Genomic DNA, 26,817 nt, shown 5'->3' with positions numbered 1-26,817 from the left:
TTGCTCATTATGGTATGACACACATGCAGGGGAATTCACTGCTGGAGATCCAAAGTCAAATGTAAAGCTAAGGCCAAAACAGTCAAACTGAGAGCAGGATGGACTTGGAGAGTGTTTCCAGCTCGGCTATTTCGGGCTTAAAATTTGAAATTCACTTTGAATTTCTGAAAATTCTAACATTAGTGTTTGCTGGACATGAAAAGTGCTGCCTTGCAATATCCATGGCCTTCACATCCTGAGCAATCCCTCTCAGATTCATTGGTTAATTCCGTCATGCAGACACATGTTCGTATCACTGGTCTCCTGTAATGTAACATTACAAACACTATCTGGGTAACATTCACTAAAGTGAGAATTCAAAGTGGATTCAAATTTTATGACAAAGTAGCCGAAGGGGAATTTTTTTAGTTCAGCTATTTTGGACTTAAATATGAAATTCACTTTAAATTCTCACTTTAAATTATTTCCCTACAATAGACTCTCATAATGTTTTGTGAACAAAAAGATTTGAAACAAAACTAAATATAGAAAAACAAACACACCATTAAAGGGATCCTATAGTGCCAGGAAAACAAAGCCGTTATCCTGGCACTAAAGGGTTAATAGGTCCGTCCCCCCTCCCTCACGCCTCCCGTCGGACTCAAGAGGTTAAATACCCTTCAGCCACTTACCCAAGAGACATCGGCGCTGGGTCAGGCTCCGCCCACGCTCCTCCCACGCTCCTCCCCCACTGATGTCAGCTGGCCGCGCATGCATTAGACCTCCCCATAGGAAAGCATTATGCAATACACACACACAAACACACACAGAGACTGCTGAATACACACACACACACCGACTACTGAATATACACAGACTACTGAATACACACAGGCTGCTGAATAGACACACACAGACAGCTGAATACATACAGACTGCTGAATACACACACACACACACTGTGTGTGAGAGGTGCTGTGTGCGTGAGAGTTGCTGTAAGCAAGGGGTGCTGTGTATGTGAGGGGTGCTGTGTGTGTGTGAAGGGTTCTGTTTGTGTTGGAGGTGCTTTGTGTGAGGTGATGTGTGTGTTAGGGGTGCTGTGTGTGAAGTGTGCTGGGTGCTTGAGGTGCTGTGTGTGTGATACTCCCTCCTAGTATCCCCCCTCACTATCACCCACTGACTGTATATTCCCTCCCACACCAAAATTACCCCCTCCCTCCCAGTATTCCCCCTCACTATCACCCCTCCAGTATACCCCCTCCCACACCACCATTACTGCCTCCTTCACAGTATTCCCCCTCACTATCACCCCCTCCAGTGTATCCCCCCCACACCACCATTACTGCCTCCCTCCCAGTATCCCCCCTCACTATCACCCCCTCTCAGTATACCTCTCCCACACCACCATTACCCCTTCCCTCCCTGCTGTGTGTTTAACCCCTTAAGGACACATGACATGTGTGACATGTCATGATTCCCTTTTATTCCAGAAGTTTGGTCCTTAAGGGGTTAAGGTGATGTGTGTAAGGTGATGTGTGTGTGTGTGTGTGATGGATGCTGTTTGTTTTGGAGGTGCTTTGTGTGAAGTGTGCTGTGTGTGAGGTGTTGTGTGTGAGAGGTGCTGTGTGTCTGAGGTGCTGTGTGTGTGATGTGTACTGTGTGTGTGTGAGGGGTGCTATGTGTGTGTGAAGTGCTGTGTGCTTGAAGTATTCTCCCTCCCACACCACCATTACCCCCTCCCTCCCGGTATCCCCCCTAACTATCACCCCCTCCAGTATACCCCCTCCCACACCACCATTACCTCCTTCCTCCTAGTATCCCCCCTAACTATCACCCCCCTCTTAGTATACTCCCACACCACCATTACCCCCTCCAATTCTGTACCCCCCTCACTATCACCCCCTCCCAGTATACTCCCTCCCACACCACCATTACCCCTGTAGCGGAGCCCTAGTCCTAACAGGGACTTTTCTCCGCTGATACAACAAGACATTGTCAGGAACAAGCAATCCAATCCAAGAATCTCCCAACTCATCCACAGCAACTGGACAACACTCAGCCATGGGGTATAACTGAATTTTATTGACACATACACGATTTTTATGCCCAATCCCATGCAAGGGGTTTCACAAGCAGACAGCCAATTAAGGGAACGTGAAACAAATGCATAACAACTATTGCACTGAACTAATTCTGCCATATTAATGAGGTGAGTAATTTAAATCAAACAAATTGTAATTTTTTAAAAACATTTTTTTTGTCTATCTCAGATTACCTCCAGTTAATCTCCAGAATATCTCCAATCACACACTTAGAAGCAGCAACCAATCTATATTAGCCAAGCTAATGAGTACAACCCTTATAAAACTTCTAAAAGCACCACCCACTAGTTTTATGTCATTACTTCACAATTCAGTTATTTTAAGCTAAAATTTGAAATTCTCCTTTCAGTTCAGTACAAGTCAGTGTTCGGTAACTAAACCCAATTTATGTAGTTTGATTAATCTAATTTCCATCAGACATCACAGCTGCTTTCTGTAAAGGCTCGTTCGGTGCATATTGCGCAGATTAACGGACATTTTCCACCAGTAACCTCCCAAAGTGAAGACTCATTGAAGTTAATGTGGACTCATCTTACCGGGCTGACAGTGTTTTCAAGAACAAGGGAAATCAAGGGAAAATTATGGGAAAAATAAATACTTTGACTAGAGAGCAGAATGGAAAAAATATATAGTTCTTTCATTCCTTAGGTACGCGGAGATTACACAATGACACGTTTCATGTAATCTTGTCTATTTCACAATTGGCCAGTTGTGTTCCCTGGAATGGAACATAGAACACACAAAACTAGAAATGCAACAATTTATCTTTGATAAGAAACATACAGAATAACAAAAGAAATATTCATTCATCACATTCAATCATTTATTCACCCCAAGCTGTGATTTACAGTTGTCCCCTGAAATCAGAAGAGAGGCATTCTTGTCTCTTAATAGCAGTAACATTTCCCCTGGATCCACTACCTATAATTATTATAATAATGCACTTACTAACGAGCATGTAACCCAATTTAGAAGCATCTGTTTAGTTTGAGAGCAAAATTTCTCTGGGCATCGAGTTCAATAACTGTATGGTTCTTAGTGTAAAGAATGTTTGCACTGAAACGGAAAATTCCCCAATTCCAGATAACTGACCCCATGTTTTGTACAGTCCTTTTAATGAATAGTTCTGTTCCTTTGTATTGTGTGTGTGTGTGTGTGTGTTTGTTTGTTTGTTTAGATATTTGTATAATCCTATTGTAAACCTCTGTAAGATTCCTTTCCTTCCAAATAAAATACGTTTAAACCATACATGCCTGCCAATGGTATTGTTATATTAAGGTATTCCTGTGTATTATCCCCAAATAACATGTGACTGCATCTAACTATATTGATTAAACACAGCTATAACCTATGGTCACTATATATGATCTTTAAGTATTGATATCTATTCATATGCAGTGTACATACATTGATACTATATTTATTTATTGAATATTTTCAGAACATATTCATATCAGACTCAGGATGATTTTGGCTGATGTAAAAGCAGGTGGACTTGTACCTCGATGGGGACAGTGATGTGTGATTAACACAGGGTGTATGCACGATGAAAGCTTTATGATTGGGAAGGTTGGTGGATTTGTGTGCAAAGTATCCTCGTTGAGTTTCAACATTAAAAAAAAACACATATATTTTTTTTGTTTTACATTTTTATTTAATTGCAAAAAGAGAAAATTGGAAAATACAAAGTTAAAAAGCCAAAATGTACAAAAAGATCAAAAGTTTAGAAAAATAACTGAAAAAAAATCCTGTACAAAATTTTAAAAATCCAAAATACAGTTCTCTAAGAACCCCCCCCCCCCCCCCACCCTCCTGCATTTCTGTGAGATCAACTCGTTTCTAAACGTCATTAATCTGTCCATTGCTAAGGAGACTGTCCTGCTTCACAGCCTTCCCCTGCAGTGATTCTTCATACTGTGAATCCTTGGGAAGTACTTTATAATTTATACAGTAAACTTTGCCCTGTACTTTGTAGGATCTCAAAAGGCCGTTCTAACAAACGCACAGCGCTTGTGAATCCATAAAGGCGGCAGAGCCGGGACCAGGCAATATTTTTCATTCCTACATTTAACTTTTTTTCTGGATCTTGGAAGACTTTAGGAAATTGAGCTTGTTGGGCGATTTATCATATTGGCTCTGGTAATGTAATACATAAATGTTAAAAAGGTATACGCTCGCAAACACAAACAATTCTTCGATATTTTCCTCCATTCTGCTCATTTCCGGGCCCCTAATCCTTCATCACACAATATCATCGCAGGTTTTGAGGTTGTATCATTTATTTACATTGTGGTATATGTTATTTACCAGGAAAAAAAGTCAACGTTAATTCATTATTCTTAGCAGAAATATGTGGGCTTTAGTGCATTTGGTGACTTAATTGTACAAAATTATTCACTATACCAGGGAAATGTAATTTTTACTTGGAGAATATTCCCAGTTTGGATACATTGGCTTAAAATGTGTCAAATTTACCATAGTAAAGCATTGGGAGGCTATCACGCATGCTCGGCAAAATGCAAAGCTGTACCAATCAGCATCTCCTCATCGAGATACATTGAATCAATGCATCTCTATGAGGAAAGTTCAGTGTCTGCATGCAGAGGGTGGAGACGCTGAATGTCAGCCACACTGTGCAGCACTGCCCCAGGAAGCACCTCTAGTAGCCATCTAAGATGACTGCCTCTGGACGTGTCACTAGGCAGTAATGTAAACACTGCCTTTCTCTGAAAAGGCATTGTTACATTGAAATGCCTGCAGGGACAGGATATAGACACCAGAACAACTCCATGAAGCTGTATACTATACGTTAAGCTGTATATTATACATTAAGCTGTATACTATACGTTAAGCTGTATATTATACATTAAGCTGTATACTATACGTTAAGCTGTATATTATACATTAAGCTGTATACTATACGTTAAGCTGTATATTATACATTAAGCTGTATACTATACGTTAAGCTGTATATTATACATTAAGCTGTATACTATAAGTTAAGCTGTATACTATACATTAAGCTGTAGTTGTTCTGGTGACTGTAGTGTCCCTTTAAAGTTGTACAATTTCTCCGTCACTGATCTAGATGGTGGTTTGATATCTGGAATCTTTGTAGCTGATTGCAGGAACGGAATTTCGAGAAAGGCATTTTCATGTCTAATTTGAGCAAACAGTGGTTGTGAACAATGAGTTTTTGAGGTTGATTCATGGAAAGCTACAACCATTGACTTGGAAGAAAGATCTTTAACAGCCCACAGACTTCTACTTTTTCTGTTGAATAAAGATTCTAGAAGTCAATGTACTGGAATCTTTAGAATGTTTGTAGAACTAACTCTTCCTGATCATACTTCGTTCCTACTTTGATGCAGTTGATTCATTACAAAAGCAGCATAATATTGGGATAACAGTTACTTGTTATAAAACTGAACATAAGTAACAAAGAGGAAGGGATCTAATAGACTCCCCAGGCTTGGCTGGATTTGACCCATTCTGGGTTTTAATGCATTATGTGGATCAGTGGTTCCCAAACCAGTCCTCATGGACCAGTGCAGGATTTCTGTATATCCCTTTTCTATTCCAATGGAAATTATGACAACACGTGGACTGTTGCTGAGCTATGAGGGCCCTGGTTTGGGAAACATTGATGTAGCTAGTGCCACGCAGCATCCAGATGAGCTCTTACCAAACCAGGAAGTGACTTAGACAATTATGATGCTCACTTAACGTGCCACAGTGCTGCTGAGTTTATCCAATAGACAATATGGTATGTACCCAGGGTTTATAAGAGTTCTAGGTCAAATGCCAAATATCTGTTGATGAAAGAAAAATGCAGAACTACATCTATGAGAAACAACAGTCTCAAACTTAATCAACATGACTGGCAGAGTCAGCTTTGTATTGATATGATGAGCAGAAATAGCGGATGAAATGAGTAAAGGTTTTAAAGATTAACGTCAGTTCTCTGAACGTGATAGTTCCTCATTCCCTCAACAAAACAAACGCTATTGTATTGCTTGGAGAGCATCAGAGGTAAGTATAAAACACACGTATCTCTGTAGCACTATATAACTCGCAATAAAACATTTTTTTTTTAATAAAACACAGTCTATAGTTTGCTTCTAGTTCGCTATTGGTTTTGTGTATTTTAGAGGATAGACATTTTCCCTGTGAAGGGATACGGCTCACTGTCCGAGGACTACAGAGGGTTTATGGGAGCATCAAATCATGAGAGGGAGAGCCTTTTCCCATCTTTAAACCAGACTACAAAATACCTGCATTCCCTAACTTGTCACTGTTATTAGTAATATGTTATACTATATAATTATGCATTTATTTCACGACAGGTGAAATCTAATGCAATATACTTCCTTCGTGATTTGTTAATTTATAAAAATTATCACAGAAGGTACACAATGCTAATGGGTTTATTCAATAAACACCAAACTATAATAAATGTTTTCATTTGATAAAAAATTCTCCAACTATAATTAGAGCTTTGCGATTTAGCCTGAATTCACCCACTTGGTTTTCAATTCTCTGCAATTGGCAGAACTGTGTTGCATTTAATGGGGAAACCCCCAAATGTTCTTATTTGCAGATGAAGGTCGGGTTTCTCATTCTGCCCTAAAGAGTGAAAACGCTTTCCAAAAAACAAAATCTTGTTTTGCTAACTCTAATTGCTTATTGCCTGGTCCGCTGAGTGTGTGCATGTTGTTTGTCTGCCAGCAGAGTCCTACAGTTGCAGATCTGTATTCTACATCAACTCGCAAGATAAATCGTGCTGAAACCTTTCCCCTTCTGTCATCATCCACCATGATTTTCCAAGGAGAGGAAGGGGGTCTTGGTGTAGGAAACAGATTATAAACTTTAAAAAGACAGTGACACATTGCCTTTTCATACGCATATCTAGGTTAGCTTCAGGTAAAATAAAGATACATTTAAATCATTTTAGCAAATCATAATGTATACATTACATTGTGTGCCTCGAAACGTGTCACCATCTCTTATTTGTGAGGCGCTTTTAAATTCATTTTTTTTTGGATGTTTAAATGTAAATGTAAACGTTTTTACTTTTATCGTTTAAGGCACTTGGCGTCATGCAGCCAACATGGGGCTGCCTTTAGTTTATTCTCATTAATGTATTTTATGGTCATTGATCGTCCAATCAGACTGGAAGTTTTTATATCTAACAGGTAGAGATCAAGAATAAATTGTGCCATGGGGTAAAACCTTCTAAATGGCCACCTTTAGTATATTTAAATATAACCCAAGCTTCGGCTGTCTGTACCCTGCCTGCTAGTCCACGTTCTACGTGATATTTAAAGACCAATTGTTTTCATACGAAGTCAGAGCCAGTTCAGTACATGGATAGAAAAATAAACCTCACTTTATTCCAGCTCCCCTTCTTTACTGCCCTAAACACTTTCACCTTGGTTAGATTCCTCAGAGAACCCTTGACCAACTGTTATAGCTCCCAAGGCTCCTTAAAGAGTTACTCCAGACACCATTACCACTTCAGTGATTTAAGTGGTCTCAGACAATGCATGTGGGGCAGGATAGATATCAGCTCTGCCGATGTTGTAAACCTGCCTACAGAGGAGACCAGGTTAGACTGCAAACAGTTTGTTCCATTACTGGGGAACTGTTCAAGGGTACTCCTACCACCATAACCACTACAGCAGACATTAGTGGTAATGATGATTACAATAACTCTTTAAGCAGTAAAATGCACGAAGGGCCAGTTTTAAAGCATTTACAAACATATATAAACCTGCCTATTTGTGATGATTCCTACACAACCCATTTATGTTAAGGCGTTACCCACACTTTAATCTGCAGCCGGTGGGGTCTTTAGGCGTACACTGCAAACATTTTCATAGTTAAATTGTTCTTTTGCGCTAAAGATCTCTGCTTACAGTTTAATGTATGAATGAACATTAGATTATTGCTGGGTTTGATCGATAATAAAATGAGTAAACATTTTGCATTGAAAGGGCAGTGCCCCCAGTTAAATAAAGCTATATTCAGAGTGGTCTCTGTACATTCCAAAAGGCGATATAACACGCCCTTACGGTCATTATACTTATAATAATACTTCCATTTGTTTCCAGTTGGTTTAAAAGGTTTCCTATTGCCATCCAGTGCGTCTGAGAAAAATGTGTCAAAATCAGAATTCAGAAGGTAAAAATAAACAAAAAAATATAAACAGGAATATTTCCAGGGTTCACTAAAGACAGAAGTCAAAGTGAATTTAATATTTGAGGTCATACTAGTCGAAATGAAACAATCTCTAAGTCAGCTATTCTTCCAATTCAACTACTCTGGCCTTAAATTTCTAATTCAATCTGATATCTCACTTTCGTAAATGACTCTGTTAAAGTAAATAGCTCACTGACCGGATCCAATGCTAAGTTTGGCAGCACATCAAGATGTGGCTTTCTTCCCAATCACACACCGAGATCTTCAATGAGCTTATCCTGAAACCACATGAATGCAAACATAAATGCAGTATAATACTGGCCCACAAAGATCCATTTTCACTGTTAGGAAAGAATAAAGGCACATTTGCCAAAATACTGGATTTTTATCCAGTTATGTTCACTTTATGCCTCGATAGCCACACTTTATCCAACAAACGGGGAGATCTTTGGCACGGTAAAGCCATTGATGAAGTCACCAAACCACCTTCTCTGGAACGGAGTCTAATAAAAACTACCCAGGTGTGGCTGTACGTGGCTGTTGGGGTGTCGTGGCACATTGGGGTTGGGGTAGATATTTGCACTTGGTGAACTCCAGTAAGGTGAAGTTGCTCCAAAGAACCCAGATGATGTGACCGGCATAGAGGAAGGGTGGGACGGGACAAAATTAACCTTCTGTTGGTGGGCATGGTAAGAGGGCATGTACGAGAATTCCGATGGGTATTTGTACATGGATGTCTCAGTGGGGTGAGGCTGAAGTGCCTGGGCAATACCATGAAAGTCAAATTTGTAGGCATAACGTTTGCCGTGAACCTTAGTCATGATGTTTTTATCGTAGTAGTATCTCAGTGCCCTGCTTAACTTGTCGTAGTTCATATTGGGCTTGCTTTTCCTCTCACCCCAGCGTCGGGCCACCTCGTCCGGGTCTGTCATTTTAAATTCTCCATTTGTGCCTTCCCAGGTGATACAGCTGGCATTGGCACTGTCGGAGAGCAACTCCAAGAGGAACTGCCACAGCTGGATCTGACCACTTCCTGAAAGGAGTCCGGGGAAGGACAAGATCAGCACAGTCACTTATCAAATACTTGAAAACAATATCTTTTATTTACAAATTAAGAAAATAATAATCTGCAGCAGATTTGCACTGTCAGAGTTATTCACTAAAGTGTTTATTTGTGTTTTTATATTTAGTACTAAACTTTGGTGAATTGCTGCAAAATTACACTTTCACAAATAACCTAGTTTGTTTTCTTTAAAAGGAAAAGTCTTAACTCAAATAAACGGATTTAAAAAAAAAAAAAAAAAAAGCATCAATCCTCTTCTCCCAAACTTGTTGCACCCCTTCTTGTCCCTGATACAAGCCTTCAGTCCGAACAGAAAGAAAACATGGAATACTGCAATTAAAATAGGTCTCTGGCTAGCTCCCAATTGTGCTACTGGTCATCTCTTTCAGATCCCACAATGACAATTCATAACTTTATATTGAGTTAGTCTCAAAGCGTATTTGTGTATTTAAATAATTGAGAAACTCATACTGCTGCATTCTATCCATTAAATTATTTTCATTTTAGTAAAAATGTTAACAACAAAATACATCAACGTGTAAATAAAGTGTATTTTGCTCACCTGGATTTGCTAACCGGCTGCTTGTAGGTCCCAGGATTTGGTAGGGATCTAAAATAAAAGAGATGTAATGAGATTTGTCCAAGCGTGAATGAAATAAAACGTTCAATGTTAGCATTAAGTAGCGGTAAAAAAAAAAACACACAACACGGAATTTGCTGGTGCTATAAAAATAATAATAAAATAATAATAATAATAATAATTTGCAATATTGCACAAAGGTTTGTATGAGAGGTATCCCCTGATTGGCCAGACTATTCATGATAACTCACAAGTTAGTAAATAAACATCAAAGTGGGATGCCAAAGGCATATTATGTAAATCATGCTCATTGCTGGAACCAATGTGGATTCCTCTAACAATTCATTTGCATATAGTCACATGTTTACTGAGCTGGAATGTTGTTGTTTTTTTTTTTTTTTTTGCTGAAATGTCACAACATGTCAACTTTGTAATTATCCAATGAACCCCACAAGTGGCTAGCTTCGCACCTCTGCACATGTAATAAACTATATTTCCCATGATGCTTAGCTAAACTGGGAAGTCAAGGTCACGCTCACGTTTAACCAGCCCTGCTCGGTATGTACTCTGAACCACACTGACAGGTTTATTTACCAAAGTGTGACCTGTCCAGATTTCAAAGTGAATTTCAAATATCAGGCCGAAATAACCCCCCCAAAAATGTTTCCATTTTAACGATTATTTTTCCCCATGGTATTTCAATTCATTATGAATCCAACAATCCACACTCGGGAATAATCCATTCGGAATTCAAAGTAAATTTAAAATGGAATGCCAGACTAATCAAAATAAAAGCATAGCTGACTTTTAAAGATTAAAAAAATAAAATAAAAAAGTGAATTATTCTTCATATTATTCTTTATAAAGTGAGCAGCAGGTCTGAAACAACCATGTAATGCTATCTCTACTGTATTACTGGGTGCAGATATGGGGATAACCCGACTTGTGAAGGAATATCACACCCTTTTATAAACCGTATTTATCAGCACAGATAACGCACTATCAGAGGTTAAAGTCTGACTTCTTGTTTTGTACAATATCCCCTTTTATACTGTATTGTGTTAATGCTGCCTTTCGGGTGTACCGAGACTCGGCGATAGTCAAGCTATACCCCATGGCTGTATTATAAACAGAGAACAGGCAGGGTCACAGTACCTGGCTGGGTCCTTTGCTGATCTGCAGTCTTGTTCACATTTTGGGTTCCTCCCAGAGGGGGGGCTGAAAGATAACAGTGTAAACATCAGATATCAGCCGCACACAGCATCACCAGAACTGCAATGCTTGAGTTATTTGGGGTATCTTGGGTCTGCCTTTCTGTTCCATGAAATGATACAAACTGGGCTTATTTCATAGACTATAAGAACGGGAGTAATTTACTAACTGGCTGAAACTGAAAAAAATTACTGTAAAATGAAATGTTGTGGGAAAAAAATAAATTGCAATACTGAAAAAACAGTCTAAGCTAAAATAACAAATGTAAAGACACACAAAATAACGTGTTAAAACATCACATTACCGTTTGTTTGTAAAAAACAAACAAAAACTTGCTGTTTAATTAATAAATTATTGCTAGCATTACACAAAGTACGGTACTATATGTTTGTTACAATCCATATTTTATTATTAATAGTAAATGCCTCATTGGTGCAGACAAAACACTCCCTCAACAAAGTGACGGAAAATAGTTTTTATAGCCTTTCTTTAAAAAGAAAAATCCCCTTAAAGTCTGTACCCAACGTCTATATTATTATTCTCTAAAATTGGTGCCCAAAATTGCACTAAATATTCATCGAGTGCAATTAAAGGACCACTGTAGTTTCAGGAATAGTGTTTAAGTCCCTAACCCCCAGTAGTTTACTCTGAAAAGCTGCATTTTTTCACCTTTTTTCCCATGCCACACCAGTCTCGCCGTTGCTGGCCCCGCCTTCATGGCTGAGATAATCAATTTTGATGATCGCAGCCAATCCAATGCTTTCCTATTAGAAAGTATTGGAAGGCTATTGTGCATGCGCAGAAAAACACTGTGCCATGCCAATCAGCTTCTCCTTATAGAAATGCATCTCTATGGGGAATGTTCAGCACCTCCATGCAGAACGTGGAGACACTGTTCAGCACTAACACAGAAAGCACCCCTAGTGGCCGTCTGGGTGACTGCCACTAAAGGCGTGTCTAGGCAGGAACGTAAACACTGATTTTTTCCTGAAAATAAAAAGCTGTAATTATGAAATAAGCCATAATGATACAATAAGCTGTAATGATACAATAAGCTGTAATGATACAATAAGCTGTAATTATGATGGCTCTTGGAGTGTCTCTTCAATGTAATGCATTAGTGGGATAGAGGAAATAATGATTCCCGGATTCTGTAGATGGCTGTAAAGTTGTATTAAATGGCGGCTGGTTCTGCTTTCTGCATTCACAGAGCATTCATCAAATTCCCTGGTACATTGTGACTTCTCTCATTGTTTGTCATTTGTGATTTGTAATGTATAACATTGAACCCACTTACTTTTGGTAACTGGAGAGTTTACAGTATTTCCCCATCCCGATCTCCGGGCTGCCTCATAGGCGGGATCTGTATAAATATAATGGTGAATATAGATTAGTGCGCATTACAGGGTCAGCCAGTATTAGCAGTTACATTGTGTTTTATTAGAATGTCGTGTATAGAACCCCGGCATCTGGGATTTAATCAGCTATTATACTATTTATTTCTGAACCACACTCCACGAGTAGGCATCTTCGAACAGTATTTTTTGTATCGTACTTAAAGAATAAATATTGGCAGATGAATTATGTGTAATGTCTCCTGCCCCCGTCACCTGTCTCCGTCTCCTGTCCCCCGTCACCCAACATTGGATCTCTTTCTCTACCTGTAAAACAATGTCCTGGAATGGATGGGGTAGGTGAACACAGCCACTCTAAGCCCAAGGAGTGCCATCACAATTCCACTATTCCTAGCATGCGGGAGACATTGGTAGGTTGCTGCTGCCTCAGTTGGAGGTTAATGCAGCGTCAGTTGGAGGGTGCTGCTGCGTCAGTTGGAGGTTAATGCTGCGTCAGTTGGAGGTTGCTGCTGCGTCGGTTGGAGGGTGCTGCAATCTCAATTGGAGGTTAATGCAGCGTCAGTTGGAGGTTAATACAGCGTCAGTTGGTGGTTGCTGCTGCCTCAGTTGGAGGTTAATGCAGCGTCAGTTGGAGGTTGCTGCTTCGTCAGTTGGAGGTTGCTGCTGCCTCAGTTGGAGGTTAATGCAGCGTCAGTTGGAGGGTGCTGTTGCCTCAGTTGGAGGTTAATGCAGCGTCAGTTGGAGGGTGCTGCTGCGTCAGTTGGAGGTTAACGCAGCGTCAGTTGGAGGGTGCTGCTGCGTCAGTTGTAGGTTAATGCAGCGTCAGTTGGAGGTTGCTGCTGCGTCGGTTGGAGGGTGCTGCAGTCTCAATTGGAGGTTAATGCAGCGTCAGTTGGTGGTTGCTGCTGCGTCGGTTGGAGGGTGCTGCAGTCTCAGTTGGAGGTTAATGCAGCATCAGTTGGAGGTTGCTGCTGCCTCAATTGGAGGTTACTGCAGTCTCAGTTGGAGGTTACTGCAGTCTCAGTTGGAGGTTACTGCCTCAGTTGGAGGTTACTGCAGTCTCAGTTGGAGGTTACTGCAGTCTCAGTTGGAGGTTGCTGCTGTGTCAGTTGGAGGTTACTGCAGTCTCAGTTGGAGGTTACTGCCTCAGTTGGAGGGTGCTGCAGTCTCAGTTGGAGGTTAATGCAGCGTCAGTTGGAGGTTGCTGCTGCATCACTTGTGGTTGCTGCTGCTTCAGGTGTGGTTGCTGCATGCAAAACCTTTTGTTGGTCCCTGTCTTTATAGCCTTTATCTCTCATACATGCACAGTCTAATGAAGGTAATAAACTGTATAGCAGGATAATGTTTTCTCTATACATGTTGTACCGATCTGACTAGCACAAAGTATGGATCAAAAAGCCCACCTCCCAACGGTCCTGGATCTGACAGTGGGGTTCAGGTTCCTTTACGGTTTTTAATTTGAGTTTGTTCCTTGGTGTTCTGCATCCGGGAACGCCAGGTAACTATCCTCAGCCAGCACAGTGCCATTATATCATTAACAGAGCATTGAGCCCATGGGTGTAGCACTCCAGACGAGCTCTGTGAATGTACAGCCATGGGGAGGTGACCAGAGAGACAGCCGGGCAGCCTGCATTCATGCCAAGCTGTGCCCCTATAATGCCAATGATGTGCCCCTCTACCAGCCTCCCAGACCTGGTCCTTGTTTCCCAAAACCATGTTGGGCACGGCACACGCACGTTGCCTTTCTATAAACTATACAAAGGTACCCGAGTATTTACCAGGGAACCAATATGCATGCAGTGACAATGTGCGTTATTTTGTTTTACCAGATATAAAGCAGTAAGTGTTCGTCAGGGGACGATAATCTCTGCCGTACAGCGCACCATGGTGACACCATGTTTTTTTACTTTCAATTTACAAAAAGGGCTTGAGAGTCTCTTGTCCCCAAACTCCATATTGTACTTCTGAGAAATGCCAGTTACTTGACACTGGTTACCTCTCAGCGAATGCTAAGGCAGTCATGCTAAGGCTCTCATCATGCTAAGGCAGTCACCACACCTTTCCTATGCATATCAGACATTTTTAATACATATGAGCTGGGGAAATCTCCCATTTTGTCCCAAACAGCAAACAACACATTTGTTTCCAATTTAGTGAATAATCCCTTGAGATTTACTCATCAAATTCCAAATTGAAAATCCAATTTAAAAATGTAGGAAAATACAGGTATCTGGATAAATTCTCCACCTCCTCAGCAGACATATCTCAGCTGTTTTAGAATGCTGTGATTTGGGTTTCAGTACACTACAGTTGTGAGTTTAGTGAATGAACCCCACAGTGTGTAGAAAACCAGCTCCATTATACGCACAACTTTGTTTATTGGCCTAAATTGCGTCCCGTTTGCAGTCTGTTAAAATACTCCATTGTTCGCCATCACTTTGAAGTTTGTTTAGAGGTGGAATTTTGACTCATTCCTTTTAAAATCCTTTCCCTGCCAGAGAATGATCAATATTTACTAACCCGTTCTTTTTAATGACAAAACCCACCATTCAGTGAGAAATTCATACATTACTCAGAACCTCCAAATATTGGGCCCCCGCGACATTAACATGCGAAATACACTGAGTTATAAACAGGCAATATTACATGTGCATTCAGTCCCTGGCACCACACACAGAAATGGGGAATATTATTTAAAAACAAAAAAAAGATAGAAGGGAACCAGTTTCATAAAATATTTTTACGATTCTTTAAACCTGTGTTTCTTATTAGAAATAAACATCTATCTTGTTTACCTGTTGTACACCGCTGAGGAATATGTTGGTGCTATATACATAATTGTAATCTAAAAACTATCTGGGGCTTTATGTAAATGATCTGCCTGAATAGAATTTTTTTTCTTGCTGTTACTCCCTTCATGGAGTCCTTGAAGGGGCAGTAACGTGTTTTACCGTTATCGTCATTAGAATGCAATATTCCGTAACACTGTGTTCTTTAACCCTTAGGATGAGACCTACAAATGTGCTCCTCATGCTATTTCACTAGGTCCCCACTAGATGGACAAGCACATCTGCTGGACCACCTCCATTAGTTTGTGTATAACTGGAGTCTCACATCTGTGGGTAACTCTCCCCAGTAAATGTGTTAGTTTGGCAGTACTGCCTTGTTTAAGGGCATGAGAGACCCCTCTGGCTCTGGAGTTTAATGAAGGTGTTTAGCACTATTAACTTGTTTATCTATTATCTTAATTTTAAAATTGTAGAACGGGTCGTCAAACTATATCCAGCTGAGTAAAGGCCAAAAAATGGCTGAAAAGCAGCTATGTAACAGTACAGGTTTATTCACTAAATAGGGAATTTTGGAGACATTTGGGTATTTTGCCAATTTTCCACAATTTCTGGTTTAATGATAACCCCAGTAGTTAAATGCATGTTACATTGTTTCACACAGTTTGTCAGACAAGACAAAAAGTCATTTTGAGATGCACTTAATTAAAGATTAAGAGATTTAAAAAAAAAAAAATACATTTTGCCGTTTAATATTAAATATATTTTTTAACTGAAGTGTTATATGCTTTTGTCTTTACTATCGTTTTCAAGTATGTCCTGAGTCCACAAAACATTGCATTGATACAATCGGGTACAATAAAATACAAAAACAATATTAATACGCAATATATACAAAATGAATATTGGCACCCTTCACGTGTATTTCAAGTCGTGAATGGGTTAAATCGGACGTGGTTTTTCAGAGTATTCTGGGTTTCAGCGCCAGATGCAGACGCCACCCACGTAAAGAGAGAGTGTTTTAAGAAGAGAAAGTTTCAGTCTGACATAGTCAGGGACGTGGGCCAAGCTCCCTTGAAATCAGCAGCAAGCAGCGTCTGCATGGCCATCGCAGAGGAACACAGGAAAGATTTGGGGTTTCCATCTCCCAGGAAACTTTCCCCTGCTTCCAGTTTTCCAGACAGAGGCATTATGTGTGTGTGTCTCATCTTTCACTGCTCTTAATTTATAAAGCAGCACGAGAAAGCGACTTTGCCAAAGATTGCACGTTACTGCCCAGACACGCGCTCTTGGCCTCTCCGAACTCACGCGTGCAAACGCTCAATCTCTTCACTAAATAAAAACTGACGTGTAGATGGTGAATTGCTCGCACTGATCATAATAACAAAACACTTCTTTATGTCTCCTGTCCTGCAGTGGATTGTTGTAACGGCATAGGCCAGACTAAATGACTAGCCGCCCTGTAGCCTGGCAAGAAACGTACAATAATCCTGAATATCATACACTGATGTGAATAGAGTTTCTGTGTTCCTCGGCCTGTCAGCCAGAATCTGTTGGCGGCTGAACGAGAGTCTAGCTGCTATAAAACCAGTACAACATAGAACGTAACATGCTCATTAATGTCAATTGGTTTCTGTGCAGCGATTGTCCTCGTCTCCCACCCATTCAAGGAGGATGGAGGATGCAAGACTACTATTGCTCTACACTAGCCTATGCAAAGAATCTTTAAAGAACATGAATAATTATTATTAACTTTCCTTAAACATAATTTAGCCATCTGTCAATCCAGCTCAGTCCAGGCAGAATTCTGGTACCAAAAAAACCCAATCCCTGAGCCAAATCACATGAACTAAAAGGATGAGAATGGGTCAATCAGTGTCTTGCAAACAATACGCAGAGTACAATATTATGCACATATTTTGCAGTAAATGGATAGGAGCAATTTTCTACTCTCCAGATCCAGTGTGAAGAAATTACCAATAGTATAAAACCAGGTGGAGCAGTAAACTAAAATCGGTATTTATATATATTGATTTGTGAATAAAATTAATTTTTAGTGAAAGTCCCCTAGCCCATCATGTTTTTTTTTCCCATCAATGATTTTTCTCTTTGGCACTACGGGTGGAATCCAGATTCATGACCCGAAACAAACAAGCTCGGGATTGTGCAGTTCGATTGGTTTACGATTCCGGTACATTTTGATGCGCAGTTAAAGGGACACTACAGTCACCAAAACAACCTTAGCTTAAATAAGCAATTTTGGTGTATAGATCATCCCTCTAAAGTTTCATTGCTCAATTCACTGCCATTTAGGAGTTAAATCACTTTTGTTTCTGTTTATGCAGTCCTAGTCACACCTTCCCTGGTTGTGACTGACACAGTTTGCATGAAAAAACTTTCCCTTTCCATCAGATGTAACTTACTTTAACCCCTTAAGGACCAAACTTCTGGAATAAAAGGGAATCGTGACATGTCATGTGTCCTTAAGGGGTTAAATGTGTTTATCTCTTACTCTCTGAATTGAACTTAAACCACACACAGGAGGCTCCTGCAGGGTCTGGTAAGCTATGCGGTGCAAGGAATAAGAAATGTTAAATTAAACAGAATTTGCCATAAAGGAAGTTTAAACATTAGATGACTCTTTACAGGAAGTGTTTAGGAAGGCTGTGCAAGTCACATGCAGGGAGGTGTGACTAGGGTTTATAAACAAAGTGATTTAACTCCAAAATGGCAAATAATTGAGCAGTGAGGCTGCAGGGACATGATCTATAAACCAAAACTGCTTAATTAAGCTAAAGTTGTTTTGGTGATTATAGTGTCCCTTTAAGGAATGACCTGATCGGCGTAAATTCAGACGAATTACAGTTTGGAGCAAAAAGAATCTCCAAGTCTCAAGCATGACATTGAGCTTGTGCTGCAAATGATATTGTCAGGAAGGACATTGGGTCCAAGCAGGACAGTTTTCATGTCCTTCACTGATCTCTGATGAAAACCTGAACTGGCTGGGATATGTCAGCCAATCCCTCTCTGCTCTTTGAATCATGTTGGAAATGAGTGTGGCCATGTGCATCCACTTAACAACTCCCCAAGGAAATGAATTCAAAATGTGCAATGCAAGCACTCCCAACATCTCATTCATGGGTGAAAAAGTAATCAGAACAAATGTATTCAGGCAAGTGAATGAAATATACCATGTACTGTCTGGGCCTAGCTGAATCAGCATGTCTGTAGATCAGGAGCGTACAGCGTTCCTTACACAACATTCCATTCACGTTCTGCCACCAGTGAGAGGAAATAGGAAGGACTCTTAGTCTCCTGCCTTAAACTACATTGATGAGCGACACTTGGCTTTCACATGAGTCTGGGGAAGGGAGATATAAAATTTCTTGCTCTTTAAAATACTTTTTTCAGCACCTGTAATGTTTCTGTGTAACTGAGCATCATGCCACCACATTTCTCTAGTCCTGGAAAAACAGCCCAGGATCCAGGCTGTGGTGTGATTGATTGACCAGCTAAACACACTGAGCCAAGCTGCCATTTTGATTGATCTGACTATGCAGAATGTCGGTGATCCTTCAAGTCTGCTGGTGATGCTTTAAGTCGCGGTTAGCATTCCTATGATTTACCCCAAATCCCCAGTGTATGTATTGTCTGTGTGTGGGACTGGCAACCAGCTTGCTGTCCCAGAAAACATCTACTCCACCGTACCGCAATTATTCAATATGTCTGACTTCCTGGGGTGTTGCAAAATGTGAAGTTCAGTAATGTTACGATAACATGTGGGACTGACAATGTAACACGCTTATCATAATGCTGCAAATAGACAGCCCAGCACCAAAATCACAGATCTCTGCCCAGACCAGGAAGTGTCTCCCCCTATCAGAAGCACTGTATAGCAGGATATGGAATCTGATCTCACCCCATGAGTCGCTGTCCAGCCGCTTGTATAGAAAGCATTTAGTGTCACAGATGGCATGTCTGCCATGCTTGCCAAGATAACAGGCTAGTCATCGGCACAGCCAATCACTGCTGCTTGGACACTGGGCAATGCTGACTCTCGACTACAGGTTATAAAGGCCTGATTTACCACCCAATGACCTACAGACAAGTTTAAACAAGTGAAACTCACCCTGCATGTCACAATAACCCTCCCAACTCCCTCGTCTGCTGACAGATTAAACTGTACGACTTGACAAGTCGGTGTAAAGAAAAAATAGCAACACAGAAAAAATAAATATAACTACACAGTGAATAATATCACGTGAAACGCAAACACATCACTCAGAACAATCTACAGTGGTACCTCCATTTACGAATTTAATGCGTAGTCCAGGACGTTTCGTATTGCAAAAAATGTGTTAACCGAAACGCGTTTTCCCATAGGAATGCATTGAAAACCAATTAATCCGTTCCGGAGGTCAGAAAAAAAGTTAAAATGAGCTGGCATGGAAACCAACCCACAATGCAGAACACACAGTAAGAGGCATGCAATCGACCTTTCCACCACTTGAGAAAGGCACCAATAAAGTTCCAAAAATTCCCAAAACCGCTGCAAAAAGTTTCCAGAATGGCTGCAAATCTCGATGCAAAAACCGCTCCACCACCTCCACACTCAATGCCACGTGCTACCCACAGACTCCAGCATGCGTGGGAGCGGCGTTACAAACCTCCCAAGTGCAAAGCATCCTGGGAAACTTCCTTCATATTGTGAAAAAACATTGTAAGCCGAGGCATTATTTTCAATGGATTTTCATTTGTAAACCAAAAATTATGTTAACCGCGGCGTTTGTAAACCGAGGTCCCACTGTACTTCTAATTTATTTATAAAAATTGACATAAAAATCAATAAATAAATCAGCATTTTGTTTGTCTGCTATTAAAGGTTTGATCTTTACTTTTATAGAATGCTCCTATTGGTCCCATGCAAGGGAGAAGAAAATCAATAGATCCACGTTTTCCCTCCATTATTCACTAAAAAGCGAGTTAAAACGTGACTACAGTAGCGGCTCCATAAATCATTGCTTCCTATTCCAAGTAAAAATTACACCTTCTGCGTCCGTCTCAACACAAGTTATTGTTTAGAGGCCCCGTACTTACTTTTTGTTTTTATTTGTCTGCATGATCAAACTTTTACTTTCTTTATTTTCTTTTAATAGAATGGCTGTGTTAAATATTGCCAGGAAAACACACACTTTGTCGAATGCTACGAATAAATATGTTCGTAAAAAATGGCTTAATTTAAAAAAAAAAAAAAAATGTTTTTTTTTTATATATATTAAAATGTATTTTATTTGCAGAATAAAAACCGTATATGGGGAATACGTCATGAACTCGTGAAATCAATTGTTATTTTTTTTTTTTAAAGGCATTTGCAAAATTAAAATAAAAAAGCTCTTACAAGAAAAGAAAGTAATAAAATATGGTTTTCTGTGCCTCCCTGTGCACCAATCAGAGATTTAAAAATAACGTTGAAACAGAGCTTGTGCTAATTGTACATTTGGGGGTTGGTTGGAGCTGAACAATCTAATTTCTTACATGAAGTAAGTAGCAAGTTCCATAACATTTTTTTTAATTTTTATATATATATATACCTTTTTTATTTTTATTTTGAGTCATTTGTGCTTACGCCCCTGATCTTCCGGATGTTGCGTTCTCCTCATACCCAGAAAGCTCACTATTTTTTCTCTCATCATATTGTCAAAGTTTTATATGGAATATTTTCTTCTTGTTTTTACAGACCTTCATGAAGAAACGAGAGTATAAACCTTTCTTAAAACAGGTCGTTTTCTGTTTTTGTCAATTTTAGGAACTAGCTTTTGTTTTTACCTAGAGAGAGGGATAGTTAAATCGCCATTACTTAGAATGTGTCCCAGACAGGCTGTCAGGTTTAATTCCAATAGCTGGAGTCGGACTCAGGGGCAGGCTGGAGTTAGGAGGGTCCCATGTGAGTTCAGTTTCCTGCCTCCCCCCAACTTTAACACAACCGGTCTTTGTTTCTACTTCCCGTGAAAAAACACAGTGGCCAACCACCGAGGTGGGTCAGAGGGAAGGATAAGACAAAATATGTGCTGTGGAATTTCAAAGGAAAACAATTAAAAAAAGAGAGAATTACAGACGAAAAGAAATAGGGATATTGAACAAAGTGATACTGGTAAAACGCGATAGACCTACATAGTGTAACAGTCTTTAAAACACACTGACAGTAACAGGACTATTTACTAAAGGGAATTCACAGTGAACTTCACATTCAACGCCAAAATAGACAAACTGAAAACAGAATTGACTTGGAGACTGATCTTTCTAATTTGGCTAATTTTCTCTAAATTCTGAAATTCACTTTGAATTCCCAATCAGTTCTCATGTTGGTAAATAACACTGAAAGTGAACCTCAAATATAAGGTCACCTCAATGAGAGGATGTGGTCTGGGTGCCTCTAGTTTCCCTTTAAGTCATTTCAATGTATCAGAAGATTGTCCTAAAAAATAATAATTTGCCCTAATTGATTTTCGGAAGAGTTGAAATGCAGTTGTGAAGTCATAGAGTAGTTTTAATAATCAAAATAAAAATGTAAAATGGAGCTAGCTATACATTAAAAAACACAAATAAAGCTACATTTGTTGGCTGGTCTTAAAGCTACCCCATTGTGACATTTTCCTCTAAACAGTACGAGTGCGAGGGTTGTACCTGACACACTGAAAAGACTTAATGAAAAAATATATGAAGAAAGAAAGTCAAGGAAGACTGAGCGGCTAGGATTCTTCCCGAAAACAAGGGAATTGCCTAAAAACACAACAATCAAACGTATTATTTTGCAAAACACATTTAATAAGGTCCAGTTCTCTTCCCATCACCTTCAGAAATAAATATATATATATTTCTATTTCAACGTTGGCACCATGATAAAAAAGTGAAAAATTAAATGTTTTGCAGTCAGCCTTTTCTCGGCTATGTCCCCATATAGCAGGGGTTCTTAACCCAGTCCTCAAGGACCCCCTATGAGTCCCGGATTTAGGGATTACCTGGGTGTGTCTAAGGTGTTTAGAAAAATAAAAAAAACCACCTTAGACACACCCAGGTAATCCCTAAATCCTGGTAGGGGGTCCTTGTGGACTGGGTTGAGAACCCTTGCCCTATAGAAACGTGTGCTGTGTATTCCTTAGGGTGACCAGTAATGACACATAATTACTTTGTTTTTGGTCAATCCCTGAGTTCACAGATTTTTCCTCGGTGCCATGATTTGACTAGTTTAATGCGACCATTCCATCAGTCAATGACATCACCCAGATATGACAAATTGCATCACATGATGTCATACCCGTATGATATCATTATCGCAACATGAGAACGCTTTATAGACCCGTTCACCTGCCCGTCGTCCTCACAACTTCCTGTCTAATTCCTCCTTTTATAAGGTTTGCAATGATTACCCCATTAACAGTCAGCAAAGAGAGTCCATTAAAAATATGTCAGTCAATTAAAATTACTGTTCTCCCATTATATGGTACCATTGTACCCCATATCAGCTAGGCAATGCATATTCTACCAGCTTATTGTCTCCTGGAAGAAAGAGGAACTCAAAAACTGGGTCTCTCAGATTTGGCATTACATACCCTATTTGTTTGCAAAATATTGCTTAATTTTCCATTTTTCAGTTTTGGAAGTTACAGATCATTTTGACATGACTCATCTCAAGGTTTTGACATTTCTTAATCTCTGACGGTGAAGGTTTTTCACCTTTTGCACTGAACTTTGACAAGGGAGTTGAAACTCCACAGCCAATACTGGTGTCCCTTTCCAAAATTTGTAGTTTAGCTTTAAATGGGTACTGTCTGTCACACCTCTACATTGTATACCCTAGAATAAAACACTGACAATATCATAGAACTTTGTCTATATAATTCATTTTGTATGTGTCATTATAAACTATTAACAATTAGATTTGTGCACGGAAAAAAATATATAATTTTGGTTCGTTTTGTCCAAAATTTGTTAGCATACTATTCATTCATAGAGGTGACAAATCAACCTGTAAAAATCAATGACTCCGCCCTCTAGTAAATTGCGCGGTCACAAATGTAGGATATTGATAGAAACAGAACAGGCAGAATGTAAATAAAGTGTGCGCCCAACGCCAATATGAGTAGTGTGTGGGGGGTTTTCCTGGATGAAAATTAAATTTGAGTTTATTTGAAATCACCTCAACCTTTTCCAGCTTAGTGACACACACACACACACACGCACGCACACTCACACGCACACGCACACACTGATCCAACCCATTCCTTTACAGGGATTACACTGTATATAGTCTGCGCGAGCTGTGTCTGCTTTCATAGTTATATATACTATATTATAGCTGCTCTGAGCACAGTAGCAGGAAATATTAATATTACTTGTGGAAAATGAATCCTTGTTATTTCACAGTTTTTAAAGAAAACCAGAGGGAGGTTCGGAGTTTAAAATTGGCAATAAATTGACTATATTCACTAAAATAACAACCCATGAAGTCAGCTTTTTTAAAAAAAATCCCCTTCTCCGGCATATTGACCTCAGACAGTCCTGAGAGACAGGCTGCAGACAGACAGACAGAGAAACTGTAAAGAATTCACTAGAACAGGCCTGTCCAACCGGCGGCCCGACAAATTATACATCAAAGTAGCTCAACTCATTTTAGTTTTCAGCTCGAGACGTCTGGCCTAAACTGTGAAATATCCTGATTAATTCATGATAATTCCCAGTTTAGTACACATTGTACTGATAGCTTGATATTTGTAGACGTATTCACCATCCTGTTAACTGACATACAGGAACATTGAGTGAAGAGGGTTCTGTGCAAACGACTTTACATTCAACAAACAAACCAAACAATCCCCATTTGATTTTATCAGCAAACAGACTGCTGCTCAGATACACCTAAAACAAAATAGAATAATTAAAGGGTTACTCCAACCAAATAAACATTGCTGGTGGCAAACACAAATTTTGCAAAGAATTGACATCAGTCAGGGATAAAGTGGTTTAACTATTTACAGTATCCTCTTATCTCTGAATATTTCAGACAGAGTGTGACATTCAGTGTCACAGTAGGTGCGACTATACATACAATGAATGAAAGTTAGTGCATTTCTGGACAGCATTGGGATGGACGGGGTTAATACATACTGTATAGGACTTACTACATATTAAGAAACACTTGGTAACTTCCTTTTTTTCAAAGCAGCTGCCATGAAGTAATCCATTGTGTAATTATCAATATAGTGTTAGCAAATATATAATATAGATAAACATGTTTATATGAGCAAAACAAAGGGTGTAGCCGTCACTGACCCTATGGAGGACATACCAAGCTAAATTCACATTCCCGTCTGATTAAATCAATCTATACCACTAGCATATGAGACTGGTCCCTCCCAGAACGGCAGTCTAGAACCAAAATACACAGGGACCCTCCAAGCACCAAATCCACTATGTCTTAATGAAGTGGTTTCAGTGCACTGACCTTGGTGCACAGTTTACATTTAGCAATAAACACGCTTCAGACTCACAGCCTCGAGAGGCACTTCCTCATTCAAAATCTACGCTTTTTCAAGTTCCCTGGCTGATATCGCCGAACGCCACTAATGCATCCCATAGGGAAAGGGCCAAGAATCTAAGCAACCAATACTAAAATGTGCATTTGTTCTTAGCGTGTTTCTTTAATTCGCATGTTCATGGTTATCTTGTAAACTCTGCATTTTAATGAACTGAAAATTGTTTAACATTTAGATTAAATACACACATTAATGTGCGACATTACATAAGCTCGGACAATTTTTCCAAATCAGTTTTCTCTTTTCTCCAAATTTTGCAATTTGGATTTCAGTTCATTACGGTTCTGTGCTTAGTGAGTAGAATGTAAAGATGGCAGGTCTGAGAGGAGAAGTATCTGTGCAGAATAGGGGGGACAATGTAGCGGCTGCTCAGAGTGAATGTAAGAGGGCATTTTGGGCTGAATGTGAATGCTTTAAAGGAACCTTTATGTCGCCGGCCATCAAAGCATTATAGAGAGGGCTGAATGATTCGCTTTTATCTTGTTAATGCACCTTGCATCAAGCAGTGTCAGCCTGCGTTCCCAGGTAGGGGGAGGCTGATCCACTGCACTTCATGAGCCCATTATGTGTAGAACAAAGGATGCACCTGCAGCGCCAGAGTGTGATTTAGCATATCCGAATAAAGGGCCACATCCCGAGCTCTTAGCAGCTCCCGAGCTGGCCTAAAAAAAGGAACTGCTTTAACCCGTTCCTGCGCCAGTTACATACCCTATGGATCATAACTAGCGTTCGTTCAATAAATACGGGAATTGTAGAGAAAGGACACGGGTAAATGTATCAATTTTAGTATAATGCAGTTGAACTGAATAAATTGATAATTCAGCTCTATTTTCTGCTCAGCTAGAATCTGCAACCCTCTCGTCCAGTCTCCATAATTCCCAGTTTAGCAAATAAATTCCTCATTTACATCTGAGATTAGCGATTATTTAAGCAGTTTATTGCGAATGGCCACGAACATAGAAATTATCTTTACAAGAACCCACAGCCTGGTGTCTACAAATCTATTATCCCTATTATAATAAAAACATTCTGGAATTAATTTAAAGCCAGTGACAGCTTCGGTTGTCAGATCTATCTGGTCCTTAAATAGCCTTTGATTAGATATGCCTACACACTATCTATTCGGACTAAATTATGATGACATAACATTCTATCAGTGTTTAAAAGAGGCTATAGGTTTCACTGCTTGACGGTTTACCTTACATAGCAGCAGGGATTATTCATCAATTGCACACATTGTTATAAAGCCAGTTTATAAATTGTATTTTCCGCAATTACTCAAATTTGAGATTCTCCACTGTGATGCCCCGCACATTCTTAGTTATCTTCCCTGCTGCCTTTCAGTGCTCATTTTCCCTGTAGATTGTAAGCTTATGGGGTGTCGTTCTATCAGTTTTTTTGAAGCAGCTACCGATGTAAAACCCACGGACAAGGCTCCGTCCTGCCTCTGAACCTGTATGTTTAATGACTGTAACCCTGCCTATGATTAATTGCTACATTATCTAAAACACTCTGGATAACATCAATATATAACAACTAAATAAATAAATATCGCTAATGTAGTATAATGCATTAACATGGTATTAGTCATTTCTACATTAGTGGTTTATTTTTACAACATCTGTTTCTCGGCAGTCAGTGTTCAGGGCTCTGTACATTAAGGCTTTATATAATACACCTTTCATAGTGTAAATAACTATTAATTAAGTATTCACGTATTAATTATATTCTTTGTGTATCTAGCTCCCATCAGCTGAGAATATGCCAAGAATCAGTCACCCTCTAGGCTAACCTGCTGTAAGTGGGAATTATGATGATCTGCTAGTCTCTTTCTGGCTACTGCTTATCCACAGAGGCTACATGAACCAAAAACAACACTTATGGTCAAGAATTGTGGGAGTTGTGGTTAACAATATAATAATATGTGGCAAACCAGGAGTTTGTAAACA

General features: G+C 39.6%; 1 protein-coding gene across 2 annotated transcripts in view; it reads right to left on the bottom strand.

Annotated features, from left to right (window-relative positions):
* Positions 1–6,540: 6,540 nt before the first annotated feature.
* The window catches only part of FLI1 (Fli-1 proto-oncogene, ETS transcription factor), an 89,416-nt gene continuing 69,139 nt past the window's right edge, over positions 6,541–26,817 (bottom strand). For both annotated transcript variants that reach the window (XM_063435418.1, XM_063435417.1), the window contains exons 6-9: positions 12,435–12,500; positions 11,081–11,143; positions 9,908–9,955; positions 6,541–9,315 (exon numbers count right to left, since the gene is read on the bottom strand). In XM_063435418.1, coding sequence (XP_063291488.1) covers positions 8,786–9,315; positions 9,908–9,955; positions 11,081–11,143; positions 12,435–12,500 — 707 coding nt within the window. In that variant the 3' untranslated portion in view covers positions 6,541–8,785. The remainder of the gene's footprint in view (positions 9,316–9,907; positions 9,956–11,080; positions 11,144–12,434; positions 12,501–26,817) is intronic.

The sequence above is a fragment of the Pelobates fuscus genome, chromosome 11 (genome assembly GCF_036172605.1).
Source record: "Pelobates fuscus isolate aPelFus1 chromosome 11, aPelFus1.pri, whole genome shotgun sequence".
Classification (NCBI taxonomy): domain Eukaryota; kingdom Metazoa; phylum Chordata; class Amphibia; order Anura; family Pelobatidae; genus Pelobates; species Pelobates fuscus.
Note: the sequence above shows the minus strand (reverse complement) of the source record. Positions and strands in the feature narration are given on the sequence as shown.